We start from the raw sequence: 25444 nt of genomic DNA, 5'->3' as shown, positions 1-25444 counted from the left end.
CTGGAAAAATTTCGGGGGGGGGCCCGGGCCCCCCAGGCCCCCCCCTTGCCTACGTGCCTGGCCACAAGTGCACCTTCACCTTTCTGTCCGCGAGAGGCGCCAAAAATAATTTTCAGTGAAGAAATACAAATATAAATCCGCGTTTAACGAGAAAAACAGGATCGTTTTAGAATACAATAGACAATCGTTCCATTGGTGGGGTTATCTCAATTCGTGCTCTGAGCGGTTGTCTGTTCCGTTAAGATGACACAATCATAATCGAGCAAGTGCATTTACACTTCATTGCGAATGGCTTCGAACAATCGTCGATACAAATAACGGTAGATGACAAGGCATTCTTTTAAACTTGCACTTCGAAACCAAGTATAATAAATATTTGCGGCACGTCATAAGCAACCCGTAGCATTTCAGAAAGCTAGTACTTTGCAGTGATTGGCTTCAGATTTCAGAGTTGATTTAACGGAGAGTACGGTATCCTTAACTCTCAAGAATATGACATTTGAAAGATAAATATCAACCTTGACCCCCCCCCCCCCATGTTTATATATATACCCTCTTTGTATATATACCCTGACCCCTCTCTTATGATTTACGACACTGGTTTCTATTGCCACGCGCGCTTCTTTTGCTGTGTTTATGTAACTGGTCCATTACACGCGTAATCACTGTCTTCCGCAAACCGCGGCCGAATGTCTGGGAACCTTCCAGATTACTTCGGAATATTCTGATAGGCTTGAGCGCCCAAACGTTCACAGCCTCCGCATTTCCCGCAACAGTCACTGTAACGCGGTATATGCACCACAAGCCCATACTGTGACCTTTCACCAATCGTTTTTCCTGCGCACAGCCCAAGACTGGAATGACCTGCCCACCGAAGTCGCCACCATCATCGACACCCAAGCATTCAAACGGCTCATCGAAACTATCCCATCATAACTACCATTATATTGTTAGCCTTTCTAATACCCACTCCCTCATGTAATATCCCAACCGGGACCTTTGAGGTAATAAAATGAATGAATGAATGAATGAATGAATGAATGAATGAATGAATGAATGAATTGAGTTCATTCTGGAACTAACACGGCGCGAAAACGCGAACGCATGCTAAACGGAGGTAGATTAGTCTCGCATCCCGGTGCGATTCACAGTAAAAATAAAAAAAGAAAACGCACACATTCCGTTTGTGTGTTTTATTATTGGTCTCAAGTTCTATTCATCTATTCAAGCAAAAAATTATACCCACTACACGTCGTGTCCAATAATTATCGCAGTGTCACGTGCAACTGCTGGCGGCGTCAGAGCATAGTCTTCTACGTAGAGGGGCGACGTCGCAGCACTACCATGCAGGGGCGTAGCCAAGGGGGGGGGGGTTAGGGGGGTTCAACCCCCCCCCCCCCCGAAGTTTTTCAGTTTTGCTTGCGTATATATACACGCACACATACAAAAGCACGCACGAATGTAGATAAAGTATGGTTGAACCCCCCCCCCCCCGAAAAAATTTCTGGTTACGCCCCTGACCGTCTGCGTAGGGCCATTGCATCGTGTACGTTATCCCCTTATTGGGCGCGAGGACATACCGTGGCGCCGCCATGCGGAGGCATCCCTGTGACGTACTGAGTTGGATTGCTCCGCCAGGCCACATGCGCTCAGGCTGCAGCCGCTTCCGCGTCTCCTGTTTTCTTTATTATTATTGAGTTTTAGTTCGGCATAATCGGTAAAATACTGCTGTGGCTTCGTCCCGGACTGCACGAGATGGACAATAACGGCTCTGAAAAAATATTACGTTAGACTACGCCCTGACTGCCGGCGTCGTCTGCTATGGCCACCGACATGGAAGCCACGGGGACCGAGCGCGCTGCTTTTCTAAAAGGTAAACAACCGTTTTGTATCGAATTGAAACTTGCCATCAAATATGGGCTTTAGGGTGCGCTTGCCAGACATATTTTGCTGCAAGAAATGCGTCCAGCGTGTAACTGCATTCGTCGTCGGTGTGCATCTAAAAGCGGGCCGCGGTTGACTCGACAAAAATATGGCATGCGCAAATTTACATTCGTGTTTATTACACATAGCCTTATAAAGCACGACGCGTGCGGTTTCTCCGCTTGGTGTGAAGCAACCAAACATGCTTACAGCTGCATAAAGCCGCAATCTTTCTCATATGATTGGAGGCAAACACACGATCAAGAGCCATGTGCAAGCAAGCGCTTCATTCATTCTACGTGAACAGAAGTTTGTCTGCGGCCCGATTTCGATATTTATCTCTTGCTTTTTATTGCTCGAAGCTCTACGGCTGTCACACGGTGCATTTTCGATCGCCATCGAGCCACATCGCGATGAAAATTCTCGACGATCGACTCCGTTCCCCAGCTTGCACAAAGGGGCCAATCGCGATAGAAAAATACGCTGCCGATAGGGCTCGATTGCGATAGCAAATGCACTGTGTACCAGCCGGCCGTATTACATTGCGCATTCGAATGCACTAAGATGCTGCAAGATGTACTTCACCGTGGTCTACATGGCTATTTTATGTTTTTCAGTGAAAATACCAGTGTCCAGCATTTACAACTTCATTGACAAGCAGTACGACACTTCGCGTCTGCTGCAAGAAGGTGAATCGGTATTTGAAGCTCGCCACGTTGTCGCTTGTAGCGTAAAACATCGTAAAGAAGAAGAAGTGACACTGGCTGGGCTAATTCTGCAGACATCATCTATAAACAAGGAATTTCATGAGTTGGAAATTACACTAAAGGAAAGACAGGTGACAGCGGCATCATGCTCTTGCAAAGCAGGGTAAGTGAAAATTATCGCCAATAAAATGTTTGTAATCAAGGGATATTGAGACCTTTACAGGGGCGTAGCGAGACATATTTTTCGAGGGGGGGGGGGGGGTTAACCATACTTTATGTATGTTCGTGCGTTTGTATGAGTGAGTGTATATATAAACAAGCAAAATTGAAAATTTTCAAGGGGGGGGGGTTGGCTGCACCACTGGGCCTTTATATTCATTCAGAACAGTACTCGTAGCAAAGACTTTGCAATCTAATAGTGATTTCTTTTTTTAATCTTCATGCAGGCAGCACAAGTGTAAGCACATGATAGCACTACTGCTGCACATTCATGCAACAGAAACGTTTGACGTCCTTTCTTCTACTGATATGCCTCAGCAATGGGGTAAAGAACAGCTGACAGATGCAAGAAAGAAGTATAAACCAAGGTTGATTGCAGAGTTGCCGTGCTCGAAAAAGGTAAGTGACTAATTTAATAGTAAATTATTGCCTAGGAAATGGAGAACCGTAATTGCAGTGGTACGTGAGAGTTGCAATAGCTGCACTTGGCATCCAATAAATCACTAGGCAGTTCTAATCACTTAGAAAGTTAAATGAAGGAATGGATTGATTAGCAGTGCTCTGTCAATTTCCTTGTTGCAGCACATATAAACTGTAACAAATAAAACTGAAAAGTATAAACATCATGCCACACAGTAGCCTAAAAACAATGGTAAGGACATAATTTTTTAAGAAATATACACATAAACTGAAGCTAAGTGTTCATCTCTCTTTTTTTCAGCCGAGGAAAGAAGTCAGAATACCCGAAGAAAACATTCTCAAGAGGCTGCTCCATGGATTGCCTCATGTGTGTTCGGCACTGCGCCATAGTGAAGGCAGTAAGCATGCATACGATGAAGCTTGTAGCTGTGATGGTGATGAAGATTATTGCATGATTATTTGGATTTACTCAGTCTTTAAGCAACCACGTTTTTGCCAAGGCTTTTGAGTAATTATGATGTCTGTGTATTCAAGAAGAAATAAGATAGAAAAAGGCTAAACTCTTCATTTTATTCATCTCATCTTTTTTGTACACAAACGGTTCTTAAAGGTGTCACGATGACTCTTTTTGTTTGACAGGAAACAATGCTGGTGCATCAAGATCATCTCATCTAACTGCGAGGCAAGATAAGTCGGAGGGAACGTGCAGGTCTCCAGCATCCCCAGCAACCATTCGACAGGAGAATAGCAATGCATTTGTGGAACAGCAAAGCACACTCATCACACGACCATCAACACTCACTGAAGCAGTTGCACAAGCAATGGCAACTGGAGCCAGGTCATCAGATGACATGTACAATTACATTCAGCATACATTCACAGACTCAAACATAGAAGAAATCACTTCCATAACCACACAACAAGCAGATTCACTGCACTGGATGCTGTACAGAAGAGGGATGGTGACAGCCTCCATTGCATATTCAGTTTACGCAAGGGTGCACACATTAAGGACAAAAATGGGGCCTCATGACGTGCGGCCTCTTTTGAAGTCTATAATGAGAGAGCACAATGTTCAAACTTCTGCAATGTCACGAGGGATTTTGCTAGAAAAGACAGCAAAAGAGGTCTACACAGCCATTGGGTCGCATACAAGTCTTATAGTGAAAGACACTGGCCTCCTAATTTCAAAGGAGCACCCCTGTATTGGCGCATCCCCAGATGGGCTAGTCACTTGTGATTGCTGCTCGCAGCGGACTCTGGAGGTGAAATGTCGAATTAGCCTAGATAAATTCAGGCAGAAGGAGATCGCAGTGTCCAAGGATGAAAATGTGTGCCTTAAGAAAACCAGCAAGTATTTCTGCCAAGTTCAAATTCAAATGATGCTTGCAAAAGTTCACAGGAGTGACTTTTTTGTGTTTCAAGACGCTGAACACTTTCTTTTATTTTCTGTTGATTTCGATGAAGTTTTTTGCAATTCTGTTGTAGAAAGGGCCGTGTACTTCTTCAAATCCTATGTTTTGCCACATATAGCACAGTAAAACATTACAAGATGCCTAAGAGGCGTTGTTTAAGCTGCATGCACATCTCAATAACACTCTAGTTCGCAAGGCCAACTAGATAACATAAACAGTGCAATATAGAATGTAAGGTTTCGTAATAAAATCGTAGTGTTTGTTTGCTTTTGCCACACTGTGCTCTGCGAGGGATGCTGTACTGGTGTTTCTAACTCTTCTTGGTGTTTTTAATGTCACCCACCTGTGTGAGTACTTGAGAGAGCTGCACATTAATGATGTTGAATTTCCTGGTGCCACACTGCATTGAGGGGTGCTAAATTGAGGACTACAGTTATGTTGATCAATAGTGTTTTTAATGTGCAGCTGTCTATGTAAATAAATACTTTTGCATTGCGTCTTTTTCAGAATGTGATTACTGTGGGTAAGGAAGCAAGGTTACACAGGGTGAATCACTACACGAAGACATATGTTACAATGACAAAGAGAGAACAAATGCTTCATACCCCCCCCCCCCTTCCTGCCTATGTCAGTGCACGTTAAAGAACCCCGGGCAGTCGAAATATCCAGAGCCCTCCACTACAACGTGCCTCCTGATGATATGGCTTGGGCATGGCAAACCCCGAAAACTAATATTATTAGAAAACATATGCAATAATGCCATGTAAATGAGACAGAGTTCTATAAAAACGTGAGACGAATAACTTTTGCTAGTCACAAGAGAAACCTAACGCAATAATGCCATCTTTACAAAACATGAGAAGCAAACTATTATAGGTAATGACTGGTAAGAAACACAAATCAGCAAACAGTGAGAGAGAGAGAATTTTATTTGAAGGCAGAGAGAGCAAACAGTGAAATAAGTATTGAACTGAATTGATTTAATTCAAGTGCAAAATGTTACACTTGCAAAGAGAGGACTAAAGGCATTGACGCCTGACGAGGTCCTCCCACCTGAAACAACAACAGTTTGCACACAAGCACTGACAACAACTGAAGCGACTGAAAACTTACATAAAAGAAGTAATACTTCACGTAAAACTTTGAGTACATATAGGTAAATATAAAATCAAACGTATCATTGTTGAGCACAAAAATCATTGAACACAAATAGCAGGCAATATGCACTAAAAAAAACTATGAAAGAAGTAGTTGACTTATTTGGCGCTTTATTATTTGTCCTGATTTGTGATTTCTTATTATTTCTTCTATACTTTTGTTCTTGTTCAAGAGTGTTGTAATCTGGTAGTGCAACGTTTGTGAACCGTAGTTTGTCCTGATTCTGTTATTCCTGTAGCTAACATGGCGAAATATATATGGCGGATGTTTTTGAGGGTCATGTAAAGTGAGTGAAAAGGTAGTGTCGTTCTTAAGTGATGTGTCTCAAGAGCCAACCGCAAGGTTTTCAAGTCGTGTACGTTTAGTATACCCAGTTTGCTCCAGTGTTCGTTTGTACTGTCTCGATAATTCATATTACTGAGTACATGTATATATCTAAAAAATCAGCAAAGAGTCAAATAAAAATACATGAGCATAACAAAGATAAAAAAAGAAAAAATATGCACATCTAATCAAACCAGATATTCAAAGTTACATGTGAAGTATATTCGTATAAACAATACTGAAAAGCAAAACATACAGACAAGAAGTCGCCAGTCGCATGACATCAGCAGCTCGATGGACATAGGTGACCAGGTTGACACCATTTTCATAGATTTCGCCAAGGCATTCGACACTGTCTCACATCCTAAATTATTGCACAAGTTGTTTGCCATACTAAAGAATGTGTCCTTGGTTGGCTGGATATCCGACTTTCTTTCGCAGCGTTCACAGTACGTGTGCTTCAGCTCTACTAACTCACCTTCGATGCCTGTTTTATCAGGTGTTCCCCAGGGTTCTGTGCTGGGCCCCCTCTTATTCCTGCTTTATATTATTGACCTCCCCTTGCACACCCCTGTGAAAATACGCCTTTTCGCAGATGACTGCGTCCTACACCATACTGTTAAATCTCCACTGGATCATGCCACTCTCAACAATTCCTTCTCTCACTTTTGTAGCTGGTCCAAATCTTGGCAAATGAATATTAACTTCTCCAAGACCGTCGTTATGTCATTTACCCGACGTTCATGTCCCTTGACTTTTGACTATGGTTTTAACAATGTTAGTCTCGCAGGGTGAACGAATTCAAGTACCTCGGTATCTTTATGACACATAATCTCTCATGGTCTAAACACATTGATCTCACATGCAACAAGGCTCCTTAAGAAATTAGGCTATTTACATCGTACGCTCCGTCTTGCTCCTCAAGAAACCAAACTGCTTACCTACAAAGCTCTCATTCGTCCCATCCTCGAATATGGTTGCGTGGTGTGGAACCCACATAAGAAATGTGACATTAAAAAACTAGAATCTGTTCAAAAAAGAGCTGTGCGCTTTGTATGCAAAAGATATGACAGGAATTTTTCTCCGTCGAATTTTCTTCCTCAACTAGGTCTGACTACACTTGCGAAGCGTCGCCACGTTGAATGCCTGAAATTTCTTTACAATCTAATCAATTCTCCCCGCCTCAACACTCTAGACAGTTATCTTAAGTTCTCCAGACCTTTATCTACGCGGAGCGACCACGCCCTTAACATTACAACTTCTTTCACCCGCACTGACATGTTCAAATATAGCTTTTTTCCTGCAACTATAGAAGCCTGGAATTTGTTGCCCGGAAGTGTGCGTTGCTTACCATTCAAAGAATTTCTAGAAGCATGTTCATGAATGTTGATTTGCTGTTATTGTTTTGTTTTCTTTTCCCACTCCTGCAATAGCCTCAGTGAGGCTGCAGTATGTAAAAATAAATAAATAAAATAAAAAGTAAAACAGGAAAAATTATATCCCAGCTATGGCTCTTCTAAAGCATATTGGGCATGGTTGAGAAGCAATGCGAAACATACTGAAACTGTTTTCGGTGCATGCATAACATGTTGCTGCATTACTGGCCTTTCTAGTGAACTGGTGGCACCCTGACACTGATGGGGATGTAACGCCCCTTTTAGGCATGTCACAAAGCGATTTCACTCATACAAGAACTTCTCAGCACTGAAAATCGGTTTTGACAAATTGACAATTCCTGCAATGACAGTTAAAATATCATCAATGTACGGGAAAAGCTCAGTGCCAAGGTTTCCCGACAGAATCTTGAAAACTTTCATACGCTGAATGGCGCGCTCCACATGAACGCGGGCAGCTGCAATACTCTGGTTTTGTTGAGCTTCACACTGTGTAAGCTGTTTCTTTTTACGTAAAAATGGAGGGCGAACCATGGTTACATGGTGCTGAAGGCAGAGTTCATCGATCAGAAAGCCCTTGTCAACCATTACACTATCTATAGAAGGCAAAAACTTCTCAAGAATTTTACTTTCCTTTGTAATAAAGGAATCCGATGCCCTTCCACCATATGCCTTGCTCAGAAAGCTAATATGGCCTCCAGGTGTTTCACAGACTAATACCTTAGCTGTATAGGTACCCTTGTACCAGCTGTATGTGAGTAGCTGTGACTCCAGATCCTTTGGTCTTTGCAGTGGGATTTCCGTGCAGTCCAAAACTGCACGCACATTTGGGTATTCCTTAAAATGGACGGTGAGGTTGTCGACAACCGCCTCTTTGCTTGGCCAGAATACTGCGGTTTGTAGTATTTCTGCTAGTGTTGCAATTGTTGCTTTGAATATATCTGCTGCTGTAGTGCGATGAATGCCAAAAAGTACCCCAATTAGTGAAAATGGCACGTTGTGGTGGAGCTTCATCATAGTCATTAGCACCGCATCTTCGTTGCATAGGCAAAAGCTTTTTGCCTGCATAAGCATGCGGCTGTCAGTGTACAGATCACAAAGATTATAAAATAGCTGGTAGCATGGAAGACCAGTGATTACACTTAGGTCTTTTTGAGTTTTTACACGCGCTATGCTGAGTGGTTGATGTCTCTCAGCATCAAGGGTGTTAACTTGAAGTCCAATTTCTCTTCTGAAGGCAAGCGCTGCAGCAGGAACATCTGAAGCACAAGATTGTTAAAACTGTGTTGTACAAAAAGTCGAACATGAGCCGAACATGAACAGGTAGCAATAGGACTATCAAACTAACCTTCCAGGCCATCTTCATTGTTAACATCTTCGTGGTTACTGAAGGCGGATGTGCCCAAGCTCTGCTGAATCTCATACTCAGATGATTGTGCCTGGATGTCTAGAGTATCTGCAGGGGGCTTGGGGGTGGGATGTACTGTTGCCAATGGCACGTCTGCTGCAACTAAAAGAAAGGTGTGTCTAATTTTTTTCACTATTCGTGTCAAGCTACATTATAAATGTCCCCTAATAAAAGGGACAACCACACAAGCAAAAGTAGCACACTTTAAGTTGTGTTGTTTACTCCACCTACCTTAGGTTGCTGTCACATTTCACAAACTTTTACAATGTCACACAGACCTTTGTGTCTTATGCGGTCACTACTTACTGCAATACTTGCTGCCACTTCAACTTTTCACACATATGTAACTGCCACATCGGACCTCTTTCATGTTTGAGAGTTCATGCTAAAAATATACAAACTTGTTTACAAAATTGTATGTGATACACTTCAGCTTCAAGACACTGCAGAAGGCTAAGCTGAATTTATTTTGAGCTATTTCCTATGATATGTGTTCAATTACAAGTTGTTACTTTGAATACTCACAAACATTGCCCTCCACAACACTTTTGCAATCTGCTTCCACTGAATATAATGTGCATTATATCTCGACAAACTGAACGAGCAGCACACACAACAGGACTATGAGAAGACAACACTGTAGTCCTGCTGTCTGCACTGTTTCTTGAATATCTCAATATTCAGCCACCTAGCTCAAGTTAGTCCTCTTGCATAATATCACTCAAGTCAAGCACTCAGTGATAATGTGCTTTGCAGGATATCGCTGTTTAAAGCCATTACAATGGTTTTGTGCCTGCAGTAAAGCTATTATGCAGTAATTAACTCAGTCGCAAGGCAATGTGTACATCGGCACTGTGCATCAAAATATGTGCGAATAATCCAAGAAGATATAAATTCATGACCATGCATGTTAACAAAAGTTTTCTTCAGATCTGCAAGTTTTGAAGTGTGAGGAGCATTGTTTCATCTTGCTACTAAGTGCGTTGGGCAATAAATGAAGTACCTCATTTTTGTTTGCTCACAACTTACTTGTCATTTATGCTTTCTGCAAATGGTAATATGTTTATGTGGGGCCAAATATGCTAAAACAAGAGGCACACGCTGCTCCTACCTCAGCTCAGTCAAATATCAGCACCTCAAACTTCCTGACAAGAATGCAGTTTATACAACCGCGTTCTTGTACAATGCAATTTACACAAACTGAAAATAAAAACTCGTTTATTAGCATCACCAAACAGGACTATAAAAACTTTGATTTAGAGGGCATACGGTGATGTTCAATTGTTTCATAAAAACAGTGAACAACTTACAGAAGGCTAGAATAACAGAGAGCTGATCTAGTTGGTACGTATTATGTTAAAGAGACAGGGCATGCAAACCCGTACACAAGAGAGAAGACACCATAAACGGCCTTGGTGTCTGTGGTGTCTTATGGTAAGGAATTTGTGGTGTCTTGCCTTCTCTCTTGTGTCCGTGTTAGCACACCCTGTCTCTTTAACATGAAAGCTTACAGAAGTAACCACAGAACCACAGTCTGTAGCAAATATTTGTCTCAGAATTAAATGTGGTTGATAAGAATAAATTTCACTGCATTCTTGTCTTGTTAACAGCATTTTAGTCACCTGAAAAGATCTACACATGCCACACATAAGTAAATTTCAGATCTAGGAAGTGAGAACTGCCCTATGCGCACGATGCAGGATGCTGACAGATGCTAACCGCGTCTACACAAGTGACTCAAAGCCATGCTGACCGAACGAATGCCCACACCTTTACTCGACTTGGCAGGTAGCACCCTAAACACTATGTATTGAAAAATATAATGATTAATTTTAATATGATCACACTTGTGCACCTTCCTGGACCAGTCAATATTCCATTGTAAACACTGCTACCAAAGTATACACGATGCAATAATTACAGATGAAAAGCTGAAATAAACACAAATCTTCGCACTTCAGCTTGACTACTAATTCACGAGCTTTAATGCAGTCTCGTATTAGAAATTGCTTTTTTAACAGATAAAACGAAAAGACTTAAGTATTAACTAATTGTTGGCAGCGCATCAGTAAGCATGCCCGAACAGAACCAGAGCAATAATGCCAAGTACTCATTCGAAGCATCGAAGCGGTGTGCACACGCTACGAGCATAAGTACACTGTTTGACAAGCGTGGCACCACGTAGCTGACTAATTAAAAAATAAAAAAATACTAACCACTCTGTTCCTTCCGGATTTGGCGACGCTCAGTACCCGGGCGATCCAACGGGCGCACCGGTAAATTCTTCGACGGCACAGCTCCGGCTTCAAGGCAGCGCTTTTTCCACCCTGCCGCGGAAGAAACATGTTATGCTAGCGGTTTACGGCCAACGAACAGTGCACAGCGATTGAAACGCGATACTTCTTGCGCCACCGGTAAGCACTGGGGACTGCGAGCTGTAGCATTTCTGTATCGCACGAAAGTGCGAGTCCTTGCGATGCATTGTGGCTGCATTCAGTCCCTCGGCGATCACCTACTGCTCACCAGCGGCGTAAATAGAACTGGCCGCCATGTGGTCCAAGCATTGCGTATCACGTATCACTCGCTGAACACTAGTACGTGAACGATCGTCGCACGTCGTCTACTACTCACCGAACATTCGCGCACCCACTCCGTACACGAAGTCTTCTTCGCGGAAGTGCTTGCTGCACACACGTGCGTAGGAGCTTGGTTCCTTGCCCATTCGAAGCTTTACAAGCCATGCGTTGCGTAGTTTTTTTTCTTTGGGGTAAAAGTGAAAGCTCACGCCTGGCTCCGTCGCGTACGTAGAGCACTGTGGCACGGAGCAGTAAAGTACCATGCCGCCGATGAGTTTGACTGCACTCTCCCACAATGTTTACTCTCTAGGTGTCGGTGCACATGAAGTCAGACCAAAACAACGCGTTGCAAAGGCAGAAAAGCCTGGAAATCGCGGTTAAAAGCAACGCGTTCAACCGTGCGCTTCGCTTGCCAGAGCAGATTGAGATCACGTGATCCAACCCTGCACGTCACAACGATTGCAGCGCCCGCATCTCCAGTGGTGGGCCTCGCGTCCAATTCTCTGGGCGCACGGCCGCGAGAAGAAGGGGCATGCAGCGTTCAGCTTGAAATTTGACCCATTTACGCGGCGCGTAGCGTTGCAAATTTTAGCAGACGTGATTGTGAACACCCCAGTGCATGCATTTCGCTCGTCAAACCTGGTGAGGGGCCCTTTAAGAAAGAAAGAAAACGTAATACAGCTATAAAAGCTGACACTAAGAATAAAAACCCACCATCTACAGCTACAGTTCGAACCGAGCCTTTTGAGTGGGAAACGGGCATTCTGCCCCTACACCACTTTGGCGGAGCCACACGCAACTCTTAAAACGACGACATATTGCAGACTACCGATAGCAGCGCCACAAGCAGTTTGACCCTGTTTGGTCTTCACTTTTCGAAGCTCGTTCCGAGCACTCTCCTGTTCTACTGCACTCTACCAGAGCACAGGAAGATAGTCATCGAAGGCAACTTTCCCAACTTCTTCAGTGCGTGCGATCGTCGACAGAAACGGACGCAGGGCAGGAAGTTCTCTGTACTTAGGCGTCTCTCGTAAGCAGTTATCGCAGCTGTAAATTTCGTGCTTTTTGCACCGTCTTTCGACTGTGCGTTGCAGATAACAAGTCCCAGTGCACGTGAATTGTGAGTCCCGTCCAAATGGAAAGTGCCTTCGCGTACGCGGTTTATGCGTGCTCTGTGCATGTGAGTTGCAAACAGCAATCGGCCACTTCTGCGTCCCCCCTTCGTGTTTCTGCCGATGGCCAAATAGATAAGCACTTCCCGCCCCTTTTTCCTCTCTCCCTCCTTCCTAACTTAAGTTACAAAATCAGCTTGGACGAGTGAATAAACGAGCATTTTCCTAGCCACCGGTTGTCTGCGTATCCTTGCCGTGGCTGAGCCGCTGGCTATGTAACTGTGGCGACGAGTTCGGCCTTCTCGCACTTTGCGCATAGTGCAGACGCCACCCCTTACAACGAAACTAATTTTCTACCTCATTTATCCATTAAGCATGGATAAATGAGGTAGCATTAGCATTAGGCTCATTTATCCTCCCGCGCCTAACTAGATGTTCATGCGGCACACCGCTAGTCTCGCGTCCATACAATTTTTTTTTCTTCAACCAGCGCAGAACGGACAAGGGACAAGAAAAGGAACATAGACGAGAGCATTATGCCACAAGAGTTTTTCTAATCGGTCCATCACAAGCTGAGAAAACCAATGTTTTGAGCCGGCGCGAAACCATGATGCGAGGAGGCAAGCTGGAAACTCTTTCCGCTCGCCCCGTGTAACCTTCGCAAGCCAGATCCCTTCCCAGCCCTCTTCGGCACGCGAGCGGGAGGATCACACGACGCATACACATGAACACGTCATGTGCACACAATGTCAGCGCTCGTCTTTGTTCCCTTTCTTGTCCCTTGTCCGTTCTGCGCTGGTTGTTGAAGATGGATTACCAACTAGCCCAATCTCAAACTTTGCTCCATACAAATGTCTCAGCTTTCGTGCTCAGTAATATATAGGTTGAAAACCGAGTGATCGGCGAGGGCGCATTCGGCATTACTTGCAGAGATGAAGCGCAAAGAACGCCGCCACAATCCCGCTCGCGTCTCGGGGGCTCGGGCTGCTTCGGGCACGTCATGCACTCGTGACATTGTGTGCACATGACGTGTTCATGCTTATGCGTCATGTGATCCTCCCGCTCGCGTGCCGAAGAGGGAAGGGAAGGGATTTGCCTTGCGAAGGCTTGTCACAAACGAGCGCGTCAATAAAGCGCGCGCGCGGCCGCTTTCAAACGGCAGCGGGATAGTACGGCGCCCGACGCTCGCCCAAGAAGCGCGAACGACGAAAACGAGTATCAAAAGACGCCGACGCGCCGCATCCTCCTCGCCCACTAGCAGTCTCAGATCAAACGCCCGGCAAAGCCTGGATCTTTCTAGAGGGCAAGGATGACGCAACGCCGAGCGACGCCGCCGCGAGTAGAACCGGCGAGTCAGGCGCTGAGCCGTGCTCGCAATTAGGGTTGCAGAAGTTGTGCCTTTTCCTTTCCTCAACCTCTCCTCCTCCTAGAAGCGGCGAGAGAAATCTCGAACTTTTCCTAGCTTTGGCTGTGCTGCTCACCGGAGAATACTCCCGATGCTTCGAGAACCCGGGGAGAGGAGATAAAAGCTCGCAACGACGACCAGTGAGGGAGTCTGTCGGCCCGGAGATGGTGAAGTTATGCTGAGTGTGGCTCCGTCAGCCAAAGAAGGCGTGTTTTGATGGTGTGCGGTCAGTCGATCGTCGATCTGGAAGAATCGGATGATGAGGCCATGTGAGCCGTGACAAGTTACGACGACGAAACGCAACGACAGACAGCGCTGCAGTTGGCGTGAGTGTTTCCTTGAAGAGAAGCATTCAAGTACCGTCCAAGAATTGTGGACTGGATACGCTGTTGAATATTCAAGACTTTAACTGTTCTTGAATAGTTGTAATACATAAGATTGCATGTGTAGCGCGTTATCTGTTCGTTTAGTTTACGTTGTGTTAACAACATCTGGGTTAGATTGTGAAGTTGTAACTGGTACCAGCCGAGTGTGCATGTGTTTGAGATGTTTGTACTGCCTTAAGTGAGAATATATTTCGTTTGTGTTATCGACTCTCGGCTCTGACTCGGTCTTTGGACCACAACCGGCGTTTGCTGGCGCACTAAAAGGACCAACTCTAAATTGTCCGCGCTTTCGAGGTGCGTTTCGGGGGGCCGATACGTCCGCCCTTGGAATCCGCCCGGCGATTGCCGTCCCCATTAACAGGATTAGTGACAAGGCTACACGGGGCGAGCGGGAAGGGTTTCCAGCTCGCCTCCTCGCATCATAGTTTCGCACCGGCTCAAAACATTGGTTTTCTCAGCTTCTAATGGACCGATTAGAAAAACTCTTGTGGCATATTGGGCACGCAACAACTTCCAGTGTCTAACTAAAATTCGTTATGTCACCTGGTGAGGGGCCCTTTGAAACTAGCTTGAGTTGGTACGTGTTGCTTCAAATAGTAACGCAAAATGTGAAGTAAAATAGAAGAAATTTGACAGTAAGCGTAGTTATTTGCAGTGCCACCGCCCGGGATTCAACAAAAACGTAAAGTATGGCCTCTGAGATGTTTCCGAATACGAGACTCGAAACGAGATTTCACATTTTACGTTACTTTTTGTAGCAATACGTAGCAACAAAATCTAGTTTTAAGAAACGAAGGAGAACCAATACAGCTATGAAAGATGACACTAAGGATAAAAAATCCACGCATATCCACGAAGTGAATGATGATGAGTGGGCGAAGCACTGGGGATCGTTATGTAACCGTCTATCTCCCGTGACATTGCCCACTTGCGCATATAAATGAGTAACAACACGTGTGTACAGTTATATACAATGTGTTTTATTGGTCATAACTCGTATGTCGTGTTCAGTTGTGGATTCCGTTTTGCGTTCATTATTACTGCTTTGTGGTCCGTGAAATGTAAAGCCAATGTTTCTTCTGATCCAGCCTAAAGTTGGCAAAGACGAGGTCGCGCGGCGCCGTGTCCGAGAACGGTCTATTTTGGGACCATGTGCGCGCTACGCGCGCTCTCTAGACGGCTTTGCGCATGTTGTCACCTGTTAATCGATGCTCTTGTTTTCGAGCAGCTTTCGAGCGGCGCCGCGCCAAGTACGGTGTTTCTTTTAAGCCATATGCGCGCTATGCTCGCTCTGTAGACGGTTTATGCACAGCTGTTTTGCACCTGCGCTTCGACTGTAGACTAACGGCGGACGGACGGACATTGTGAGGTTTTAAGGTGCTTCGCCCCTAAAAGCCCACCATCTACAGCTGCGATTCGAGCCCGAGCCTTTTGAGTGGGAAGCGTGCATTCAACCCCTGCACCACTTTGGCGGGGCCGCGCGCAACTCTTAAACGACGACACATGGCAGACTGCCGATCGCAGCGCCACAAACGGATTGAACCTATTTGGGCTTCACTTCCTATACGTTGGTGCAGCGGCCGTTCCGAGCAATCCAATGTTCTAGTACGCTCTAGCTCTGTATAGCCCTGCATTCGAACGATTAGACGAACGACAAAATCAAATTCACGCCCCTGTAGCTATTTGCAACTCCAGAAAACATTGACTGTGCTGGCAACACTGCTCAAGAAAACAATGATGGCTTTAATATCCAGGGTTGAGTGTACTAGGACAGGGGAGTGCCCGGAACGAGCTTCGAAAAGTGAAGCCCTAACAAGGTCAATCCGTTTGCAGCGCTGCGATCGGTAGTCTGCAATGTGTCGTCGTTTAAGAGTTGCGCGCGGCTGCGCCGAAGTGGTGCAGGGGTAGAATGCCCGCTTCCCACTCAAAAGGCCTGAGTTCGAATCACAGCTGTAGATGGTGGGTTCTTATTCATAGGTCACCTCTTATAGCTGTATTAATCTTCCTTTGTTTCTTAAAACTAGCGTCAGTTGCTAGGTGTTGGTTAAAAAAATAACGCAAAATGTGAAGTAATACTGAAGAAATTTGACAGTGACGATGGAAGGATGCTATGAGCGTCCCTTTTATAACGGGGCGGTGACAAGTGTGCCACCAGGCTCGACCAATATATATATATATATATATATATATATATATATATGTTTCTTTTGTTTTTCCTAATGTTGGCCTAATGTCTCTACTTCAATTAACTCTATCTTACTACAGGAAAAAAAAGTATATTCTCAGCCCAGTTCTCTGCCCTTTACGGCAAAATGTCCTTTTTTTCGAACATTTATTTTTGTCCTTTCTAATTTTCTGCCACCAATACTCTAACCGTCTCTTACTTATTTCCATCGCGGGTGTGTTCAGCTTTCCATTGTTGTCCCTAAAACCCAAGGCTTCATGTAGGCTCGTGCCCAAACGTACACCTGGGTGGATATCTCCACATTCAATCAGAACATGCTACGCCGTTTCCTTATCTTCCCCGCAGCATGTGCATTGTTCTTCTTCTTTACTGAATCTCGCTTTATAACTACGCGTTCTAAGGCAACCCGATCTCTCTTCAAACATTAAAGCGCTTCCCCTTGAAATATCGTAAAATGCCGGCCTCCTTATTTCATTTCTGCCCTTTCCGTAGTTACTCAAAGCCGGTTTTTTCTCCAATGCTACCGTCCAGTAAATCCTCTCCGCCTCTCTGACTTTTCGCTTAACGCTCTTTGTTGGCATATTGCTTACACTACCAGCCGTATATTTACTAGTGAGTCTCCTAGTTCTTTTTCTCCACTGTGTGTCCACGTTCTTCCTATACAAATAACGGAACACGTTCTCTGCCCATCTGCTCTCCTTCATTTTCCTTAGCCTTTCTTCTAACCTTATTTTGCTCTGAGCTTCGCTCGCCTCAAAACCTGCCCATCCCATATAGCCCTTTACAGCCTCATTTGTCGTCTTCCCGTGAGCACCCAACGCGAGGCGTCCCACAGTCCTTTGATTTATATCGATTCCCGATTGCACCTCTGCCCTCATGCACACCACTGAGTTCCCAAAAGTAAGCCCCGGAACCATTACACCTTTCCACAGACCTCGAAGCACCTCGTACCTATTGTATCCCCACAACGCTCTGTGCTTCGTTATTGCAGCATTCCTCTTTCCTTTTGCTGCCGAGGCTTTTTCCTGTACCTCCATGTATCTATGACTCCATTTACCCATACTCCGAAGTACTTGTATTCGCTTACCCTCGGTATTTCTTGGCCTTGTATTGACATCGTCTGACCACAGGGTTCATTGAATACCATCAATCCGCACTTCGTTACAGTAAATCCTAATCCAAGAGCTTCACCTTCCCTTCCGCATATATCTGCCAGCCTCTGTATATCATCTCGACTGTCTGCAAATAAGACGATATCGTCCGCATAAAATAAACCTGGAAGCTTCTGCTCAATCATCACGCCGCCCTGTTTGTGTGACAGATTAAAACCAATGTTGCTACCTTCTAGCGCTTTTTCCATACTCGCCATGTACAACATCAATAACAGCGGGGACAAAGGACATCCCTGTCTCAGCCCCTTTCTAATATCAACGTTCTCTTTGCTACATATTCCTTCCCATTCTATGCAAACTGTATTTTATCGGTATATCTCCCTCAAAAGCTGTATACAGTCGTCGCCTATGCCCATTCCTTTCGATATATCCAACAAAATTCCTTGATTAACGTTGTTGTATGCCCCAGTGATGTCTAGAAAAGCCAGGTACAAGGGCCTTATTTCTATTTTAGATATTTCTATACACTGAGTGAGAACAGACAGGTTATCGTCTAACCGCCTGTCGACTCGAAATCAATTCTGAAGTACTCCCAAAATATCGTTATGTTCTGCCCACGTTCCCATTTTCATTTTTACTGCTTGCGTCGCCAACCTGTATAGTACTGATGTAATGGTTAGTGGTCTATACGAGCAAATGTTGTCCTTTGCTCCCCTGCCTTTACAGATTAAGTTCGTTCTACTTTTTCGCCAACTGTCCGGTATTTGCCTCTCCTGTAAACATTTTTCCACGGCTTTCAGCAGTGCTTTTTTAGTGTTATGTCCTAGTTCGTTAATGAGGCTAACGGGAATTCCATATAAACCCGCGGCAGTGCGCTTTGGAATTTTTCCTTCGGCCTTTTTCCTGTTGAAGTTCTCCAGTACTAGCTCTTCCTCGGTTGCTCTCTCCGCCACACTTTTACTCATTGGGGAAATCCCCTGGAGGCTCTTTTTAAACGAATCGGCTGTTACCTTTCGGATGTAACCTAGCGCTTAGTACCCTTCGAATTGATTTCCTCCTTCATCTACAATATGTTGTTGCATTGTGACAGACTTCCTTCCTAGCGCCTTTATGTGGCTCCAAACCGCAGTTATTTGCAGTGAGCGCAGTCTTTTTTTTTTTTGCAGCGCCACCGCCCGGGATTGAACAAAGACGTAAAGTATGGCCTCCGAGATTTTCGCGAATACGAGACTCGAAACGAGATTTCACATTTTACATTACTTTTTGTAGCAATACGTAGCAACAGAAGCTTGTTTTACGAAACAAAGGAAAACCAACACGGCTATAAAAGGTGACACTAAGAATAAAACCCCACCACCTACAGCTGCGATTCCAACCCGGGCCTTTTCAGTGGGAAGCGGGCATTCTGCACCTGTCCCACATTGGCGGAGCGACCGCACATTGCAGACTACCGATCGCAGCGCTGCAGGTGGAGTGACCCTGTTTTGGCTTCACTTTCTGTACATTGGTGCTGCGGCCGTTCCGACCACTCCCCTGTTCTAAGACACTCTCTCTAAACTCACGACGACGCTTGCGTTTGGGTGTTTTGTGGCTTAGCACTGGGCTAAAGTTGCCGCTTAATCGCGGTGTGCCGTCGAAGGTAAAATGGTGCTTGCTTCCGATCGCCTTATAATAATTGCCTCGAATTATTTCAGTGACGAAACAGCGGAAATAGTTGCGCTGTGCATGCAGACGTCCAGTTGTCCGGCGAGCAGTATCATATCTTTCTCTAATTAAGATAGACAGCATTTCAAGCAGTTGAAGAGCACATGTCTTCGTGCATAGGTGCAAGCATTGTCTTCAACTTCACTTTTGTGCACTAGAGAAAAAGTTTTACCTTGTCTACTTAGAAGCTCCATTCCACTCTCTGAAAGCCGATCTACGGCGAAGCTTTAAGACAAGCACCACCACACTCTAAGGAAAAAAAGAGCATAGGTGACTCTATTCGGAGAGTTCTGACTTGCCACGTATGCGACTCTCTTTAAAGAGTCACGGTGACTCTCTTGGTGGGTCAGAGTCGGCCAAGGAGGTTCCAAAAAAAAAAACTTCTAGAGTGGAGGCGGCGCGCCTCCGCTGAAGCCGACGACCGCCATATCGCTCCAGGCAGAAAACGTGTGGGTCGTCGCTTGAGCCCGCGCGGAAGTTCCACAGATGGCGAATTTCTCCACTCCTTTGGTGACAAGCGAGTGTTGTGGATGTATCATTTTTTTTTTTGGACTGCGATTCACTAGATAACCACATTTACAATTTGTCGAAGATTGCCAAGCTGTACATAAAAAACGCCGGGCCTGCGCGGAGCGCGCAGCACAGTCACAGCGAAAGCTCGAAGAGCGGCCTTTCTAGAGCCCGTTCTATACTCTCTTGGGGAAACCAATACAAGTACACTTGCAAGGTACCCACTACGCCGCAAATCATAATTTTTGGAAAGTAGGGAAGCATTCACTATGCCAATATTCGTCTTTCCGCGGATAGCGAGGTACCCGCTACACATCTGTAAGGCATTATGTGAACTTTGTTGATGCTGCCTGTGGCTGATGACTATGAAGAATTATGGCTGAGCCTTTTGTAATGGATTTGAAGCAAATAACGACCCGGTCACTTGTAGCGCAATTAGCATTGTGTGACGACTGGTCGTTATTTTACTCTTCTGACACGCTATATTACACATTTAACGCGATTCCTTTCTCGGCATGACGCCTGTAAGGATGTTTTTGCAAAGGAGTTCCAGTCACTAGCGTGGCTCTCTGGTAGAATACTCGACTACCACGCAGAGGACCCGGGTTCAAATCCCATCTGAGCTAATTTTTTTTCTTATTTCGCGCGATAGTGGTTGCGGACACCTCCGGTGGCGGGGGACAACTACCCCACTACCGTTGTGATCTGATAACAGCTTTCACTGTAAAATCAGGCTTCACCACATTTCAAAAGAAATCAACTGGAAAAAATTCGGCAAATCCCACGCGTTGTGGGAATCTGTTACATGCGAAGCAGTGAGCGAGTACTTCTATGCTGTATTTTATGGCATTGAGCCAAACGTTACGAGGTGGATCAACGTGTTTTTGCAAGTGTAGTGGCTTTGTGCACATCGTGGGCTTACCAGGCACGTCGACAACACTGGCGTTTAAAGGGTAACTTTATGGTGCAACGTAACGTCAGCCCTCACGTTAGAGTACATCAATGTTATCGATACTAAGTGCACTTTATGGTGCAGCCATGTGGATATCATACGTAACTTTCGTTAATGTATTCCTCTGGGGTAGAGGAATGCTTCAATATAGCTTGCTGAAACATAGGTATACAAATGTAATGTTTATTACACTGCTATAAAAGCGGAGCCAACACTGGAACCACAGACGTTAATGTGATATGACGCCTGTATCGTAGGAGTACATACGTACTGTGTATTGCTTTCTTGCAAAATTAGATGGCCAGCACCACAACCACACTTGACGTTGCACCGCCGTTACGCCTGCATAGGCTGTTTTTCCAAACCAGTCTATGTACCTGGCGTGCCTCTGCGGTAGAATAGTTGATTGCCACACAGAATGCTTGGGTTCGATTCCTGCTGTGATCCTAATATTTATTCTTTCCATTTGTCGAATCAGCGCTGCCAATGTCGGTTTTTCTTAACGCTCTCGCATTTAAATTACTAATGTCTGTCCTCGCCGTTCCTGGGTAGATATAAACTGTCAATCACCTGTGGCGCATAACCGTACACCGCGGCCCGTGGTAAACGGCTATGTGCCACACGTGTCTGGAGGAAAGGGTTTGACGACGTACGCGACAGGATTTTTCCGTTATTCATGACACGACAGTCATATTCGTCAAATCCTCTTACCCTCCCATGCCGATTTTGGTCTACACCAAGTCAAGGAGGCGATCGTGAGAGCACCCAGACGTACGCGTCTAGATAGATAGATACGTAGATAGAAACGCTGAATGTGCCAAAGGTTCGCTAAGAAATGGTTCGCATTTAAAACTCCCAGAGTGCAGTAAGGACGCGGCTGACAAGGACTGTTATTTTTAAAAATTTGTGAACGAGCGTAAACAAAAGCTGCAGCAAGCTAGTCAATTAATCTGCTTTCAGTAAGGAGCGTGGAGAGTTGGGCGAGCTGGTACGAGTTCATTCGATTCATTCAATGAATCTGCTTTCGTATCTTTTCTTTTGCTGTGTTTAGTTTTCAAGGGCGCGTGTTTCATACGGTTAGTTTCGTTACTGTCTGCATTATGATGCATTTTGAAGTTATTGAGAAATTTGTTGCTCTATCAATTCACGTATAAGCCACATTGTATATGTTTCTTTTTTCTTTTGAAATTGTATAAAAGCCGGGACTGAATAAAATTTTTTGTACCACTTATTAACTCCACCATGTGCTTTACTTCGGGAACGCTGGATGCGAATTCTACGTGTTATCAGGCACGCTTCAGCCCATGTACTATGGCGTAAAAAACTGCCTTCTTCAGTCTTGCAGGACAAAAGAAAATTTGGTCAAATAAGTGACACTAACTGTACCGTTCTCATGCTGAAACGCGCCCGCGGAAGCTCACAATTACGCTCTAGCTGCGCTGCCTCTTGCCTTTAGCAAGATGGCTGCCAACCGGTTTCCCAGGCTTCACACGCTCGCGTGTGACCTCCACTCCAGAAGTTTTTTTTAAACCTCCTTGGAGTCGGCGCGCTCTAGTAGAGTACCCTGACCCTCTGCTAAGAGTGGAAGGACTCTTATCCGAAGGATCACATTACCACTTATGAGGGAGTCAGACGACTCTTGCCGGTAACACTCCTACGGGGGTCAAATGACACACACCGAAGCGTCCAGCGATTCCACAACTAATTTAAGTTACTCAATTGACCCTTGCTCTACTTTTGCGCGACTACTCTTGGAAATAGTGAAGTATTCATTTTAAGCAAGTCCAATAATACCTGCCGTTGTGCCCAGCGACTCCAAAAAAAAAAAGAATAGTTCAGTTTTAGCATTATTTGAATGAAACTTGACAAAACAACACACCTTTTCCAGCAGAGTAATCTAGAAAGCGCGAAAAGTTGGTTTGTGATTTCCAATTAAGCCGTTGAGGTATTCCTTATTTACATGCTTGTATTAGTATAGCCAAATAAAATGTGTGACAGCAATCCGCATAGTGTAATATGGTGCAAAATAAACCTCAGGAATCGGCATCATGTTTCCATATTTATTCCTTATGATTATGAATAAATCAAAAAGTGGTGACGGCTGGAGGCATCGGACTTGTGACATGCTATGTTGTCGCTCCTGTTCAGCTTGAGCAGCCATCAAAAATTGTAACTGAAAAGCAGAACGTGATATTATGATGAGAAAACGGAATTGCAGTAAGAGTTTGCAAAACCTACACGATAAGTGATTTACACAGACATAACGAAGGCTCACAACAAAACAACAAATGGAAACAGTCATGATAAGGAACCAAGTTTTTCTGCCGTCATCGCGTAAAACAGTAGCTCTTGTAACACGTCACTTGGCGACAAACTTGCACCACAAGATAATGTGAGCCTCTTTTAAACAACAAAAGAAATTGGTTTAGGCTCCTTTGTGTGGGTGCCACTCACCTCTTTTCCTACGTCGTGTTGTCCAACCAAAAGAAATGTAGGACCGACTGCTTCGTTGACAGGGCGACGTGGCTGTTGATTTTCCCATCAAGATTGGTGAGGCGCCAGACCCTAGCGACACCTTCGTTTCCCCGAGTGTGGCTGTCAACTGGAGAGAAGAGGCGGGAGAAGCGATCCGGGATTCTGGGAATAACCAACGCACACACACTGATTATTTGTATTTAAAACCACCCTTTGTTCAACAGACTGTTACTGTACACACATCTGATACGTGTGTTTCGTTTTAAATAATTTCTCAACCAAAACAAATTTTCACGTAAAAGAAGGCGGGAACTTCGTTTCGCAATAGGCACCAGCTATGCACGGCTTTGCGCCGGCATACTCTAACACCCAAACGCATCCTCCGGCAGTCACGGGCCCGTCGTGAGCTTTTACAGACCACCTGTTTCACAAACGTAACCCATCCTTAAGTACTCAGATAAATACATGCGAGTACAAGCGCCCGAACGACACCCAGCGCGCGTGTGGAAGCTGTCTACGTCGAGATCGGACATGTCATATGCTGGAATTACCGCACATAGCTCCTACAGTCACGTACACTGACTCGATTCTGTTATGACATCAAACGTAATCGCAGATGTAGGGGGGGGGGGTGATTCTTAAAAGGAAGAAGGAAATGAAAATGAAAATTGGGTGTAGAGTGCACGATAACTGTCTCTCAAGTGAGGACACCTCAACCGATACACTCACGGGGGACTGGGGATTGAAGGGACAGTGAGAGTGAAAAGAGATGGTAAAAGAAGAAAAAAAAAGAAAAAAAAAGAAAGGTATGAGTGGAAAAAAAAAGGTGAGGGGGGGGGGGGGGGGCAGGAGAACGGGCGTCCGAGTCACCGTGGTGAGCGGCTAGAAAATTCGTTCGACTAGGCCGGCATCCTCGAGAAAAGCGAGTAGGGCCGCAAGGGCTGATCGGCGACGGTGCACGTGGCCGGTGGGATGGAGCAAGTCCTGCAGGGTCGCACACGGCAGTCCGACGAGTCGGTACTTCATGACGAGCCGCTTCCGCGCGGTGTTGAGAGAAGGGCAGTCAAACAATAGGTGGCACAGGGTTTCGATCGCGCCGCAATCGGTGCAGTTCGGTGCAGCGGCGCGGCGAAGACGATGCCTGCGTTCCGCGGGCCACACTGACCCGGTCCTCAGGGCAAGAAGAAGCGCGCGCTCGCGGCGAGTGAAACCAGTGGCTGGGATGGGAGGAGGGGGGTGTCCGGCGGCGACCCGTGCGTCCGGATGCTCGCGCACCAGCTCCCGGCGAAGGTTGTTGCGTGCCGAGTCGAACGAGCTGGCGTAATCTCTCAGCGAAGTCTCGGCGGAGTGTGCTCGTTTTGCGAGCTCGTCTGCAGCCTCGTTGCCCGCGATGCCGACGTGTGAAGGGAGCCACTGAAGGACCACGTCACAGCCTCGTTCCTGGAGGGCCAGCAGGCTGAGAGCGGCGCGCTGAGCAAGAAGGGGGCCCCGTTCCTCCCTCGCGAGCTGGCGCAGGGCAGGTTTCGAGTCGCAGAAGATTGCTGCGCTAGAGACGGCCGGCGAATTGCGCAGGAGGTCTGCAGCCAGCTGGAGCCCGACTAGCTCAGCTGTTGTTGAGGATGCACAGTATCGCAAGCGGCACTGTCGTTCCGAGCTGAGCTGAGGGGCTATGCAGGCGGCCGCGGCTGAGCGATCCTGTAGGACGGACTCATCGGTGAACACTTGCGTCCTCCCGGCCAGGTCCTCATACATCCGCGCCGCGGCCTCCTGAGCAATGGCACTGAGAGGGGTGTGGCGTTCGGATCGAATGCCCGGCAGGTGCAAGTTCACTCGAAGGGGCACTCGACGGTGAGGGGGTGGCCAGCGCGAAAGGCGTGCGGGATCGTCAGCCACAACACCGTCGTACACGTCGATAAGTTGACCGACACGTGAGTTTGGCACAGCACGTAACCGCGAGAGGAGGGGACCTGCATCAGGCGCTCGGTGGAGACGCTGCAAGTGGCACAATGCGCGCAGGTCCGCCGTGAGCGACGCAGGCCACGCACGAGCCTCCGCGAGG

The 25444-nt window shown here is 45.9% G+C and overlaps 1 protein-coding gene and 2 long non-coding RNA genes across 4 annotated transcripts in view; 2 read left to right on the top strand and 1 right to left on the bottom strand.

Moving 5' to 3' along the window:
- LOC125756906 (uncharacterized) overlaps positions 1–25444 on the top strand; it is a 458042-nt gene that overhangs the window by 398118 nt on the left and 34480 nt on the right. The window lies entirely within an intron of this gene.
- Positions 2748–4034, top strand: LOC119388447 (uncharacterized). The gene is made up of 3 exons (XR_005182736.2): positions 2748–2793; positions 3077–3248; positions 3909–4034. It is a non-coding gene; the product is annotated as an uncharacterized LOC119388447 (long non-coding RNA).
- Positions 7645–11927, bottom strand: LOC119379404 (uncharacterized). 2 transcript variants are annotated; one of them, XM_049411970.1, is made up of 4 exons: positions 11600–11927; positions 11185–11295; positions 8909–9070; positions 7645–8819 (listed from the first exon to the last, which is right to left on the bottom strand). In XM_049411970.1, the coding sequence occupies exons 1-4, from the start codon at positions 11805–11807 to the stop codon at positions 7846–7848; spliced, it is 1455 nt and encodes a 484-aa protein (XP_049267927.1). In that variant the 5' UTR covers positions 11808–11927; the 3' UTR covers positions 7645–7845. The 2 variants fall into 2 exon arrangements, with proteins under 2 accessions (XP_049267927.1, XP_037504649.2); XM_037648721.2 differs by lacking the exon at positions 11185–11295 and having other exon boundaries at positions 11600–11925.

Source organism: Rhipicephalus sanguineus, chromosome 1, assembly GCF_013339695.2.
Source record: "Rhipicephalus sanguineus isolate Rsan-2018 chromosome 1, BIME_Rsan_1.4, whole genome shotgun sequence".
In the NCBI taxonomy this organism is placed as follows: Eukaryota; Metazoa; Arthropoda; class Arachnida; order Ixodida; family Ixodidae; genus Rhipicephalus; species Rhipicephalus sanguineus.
This window is presented reverse-complemented; position numbering and strand designations above follow the sequence as displayed.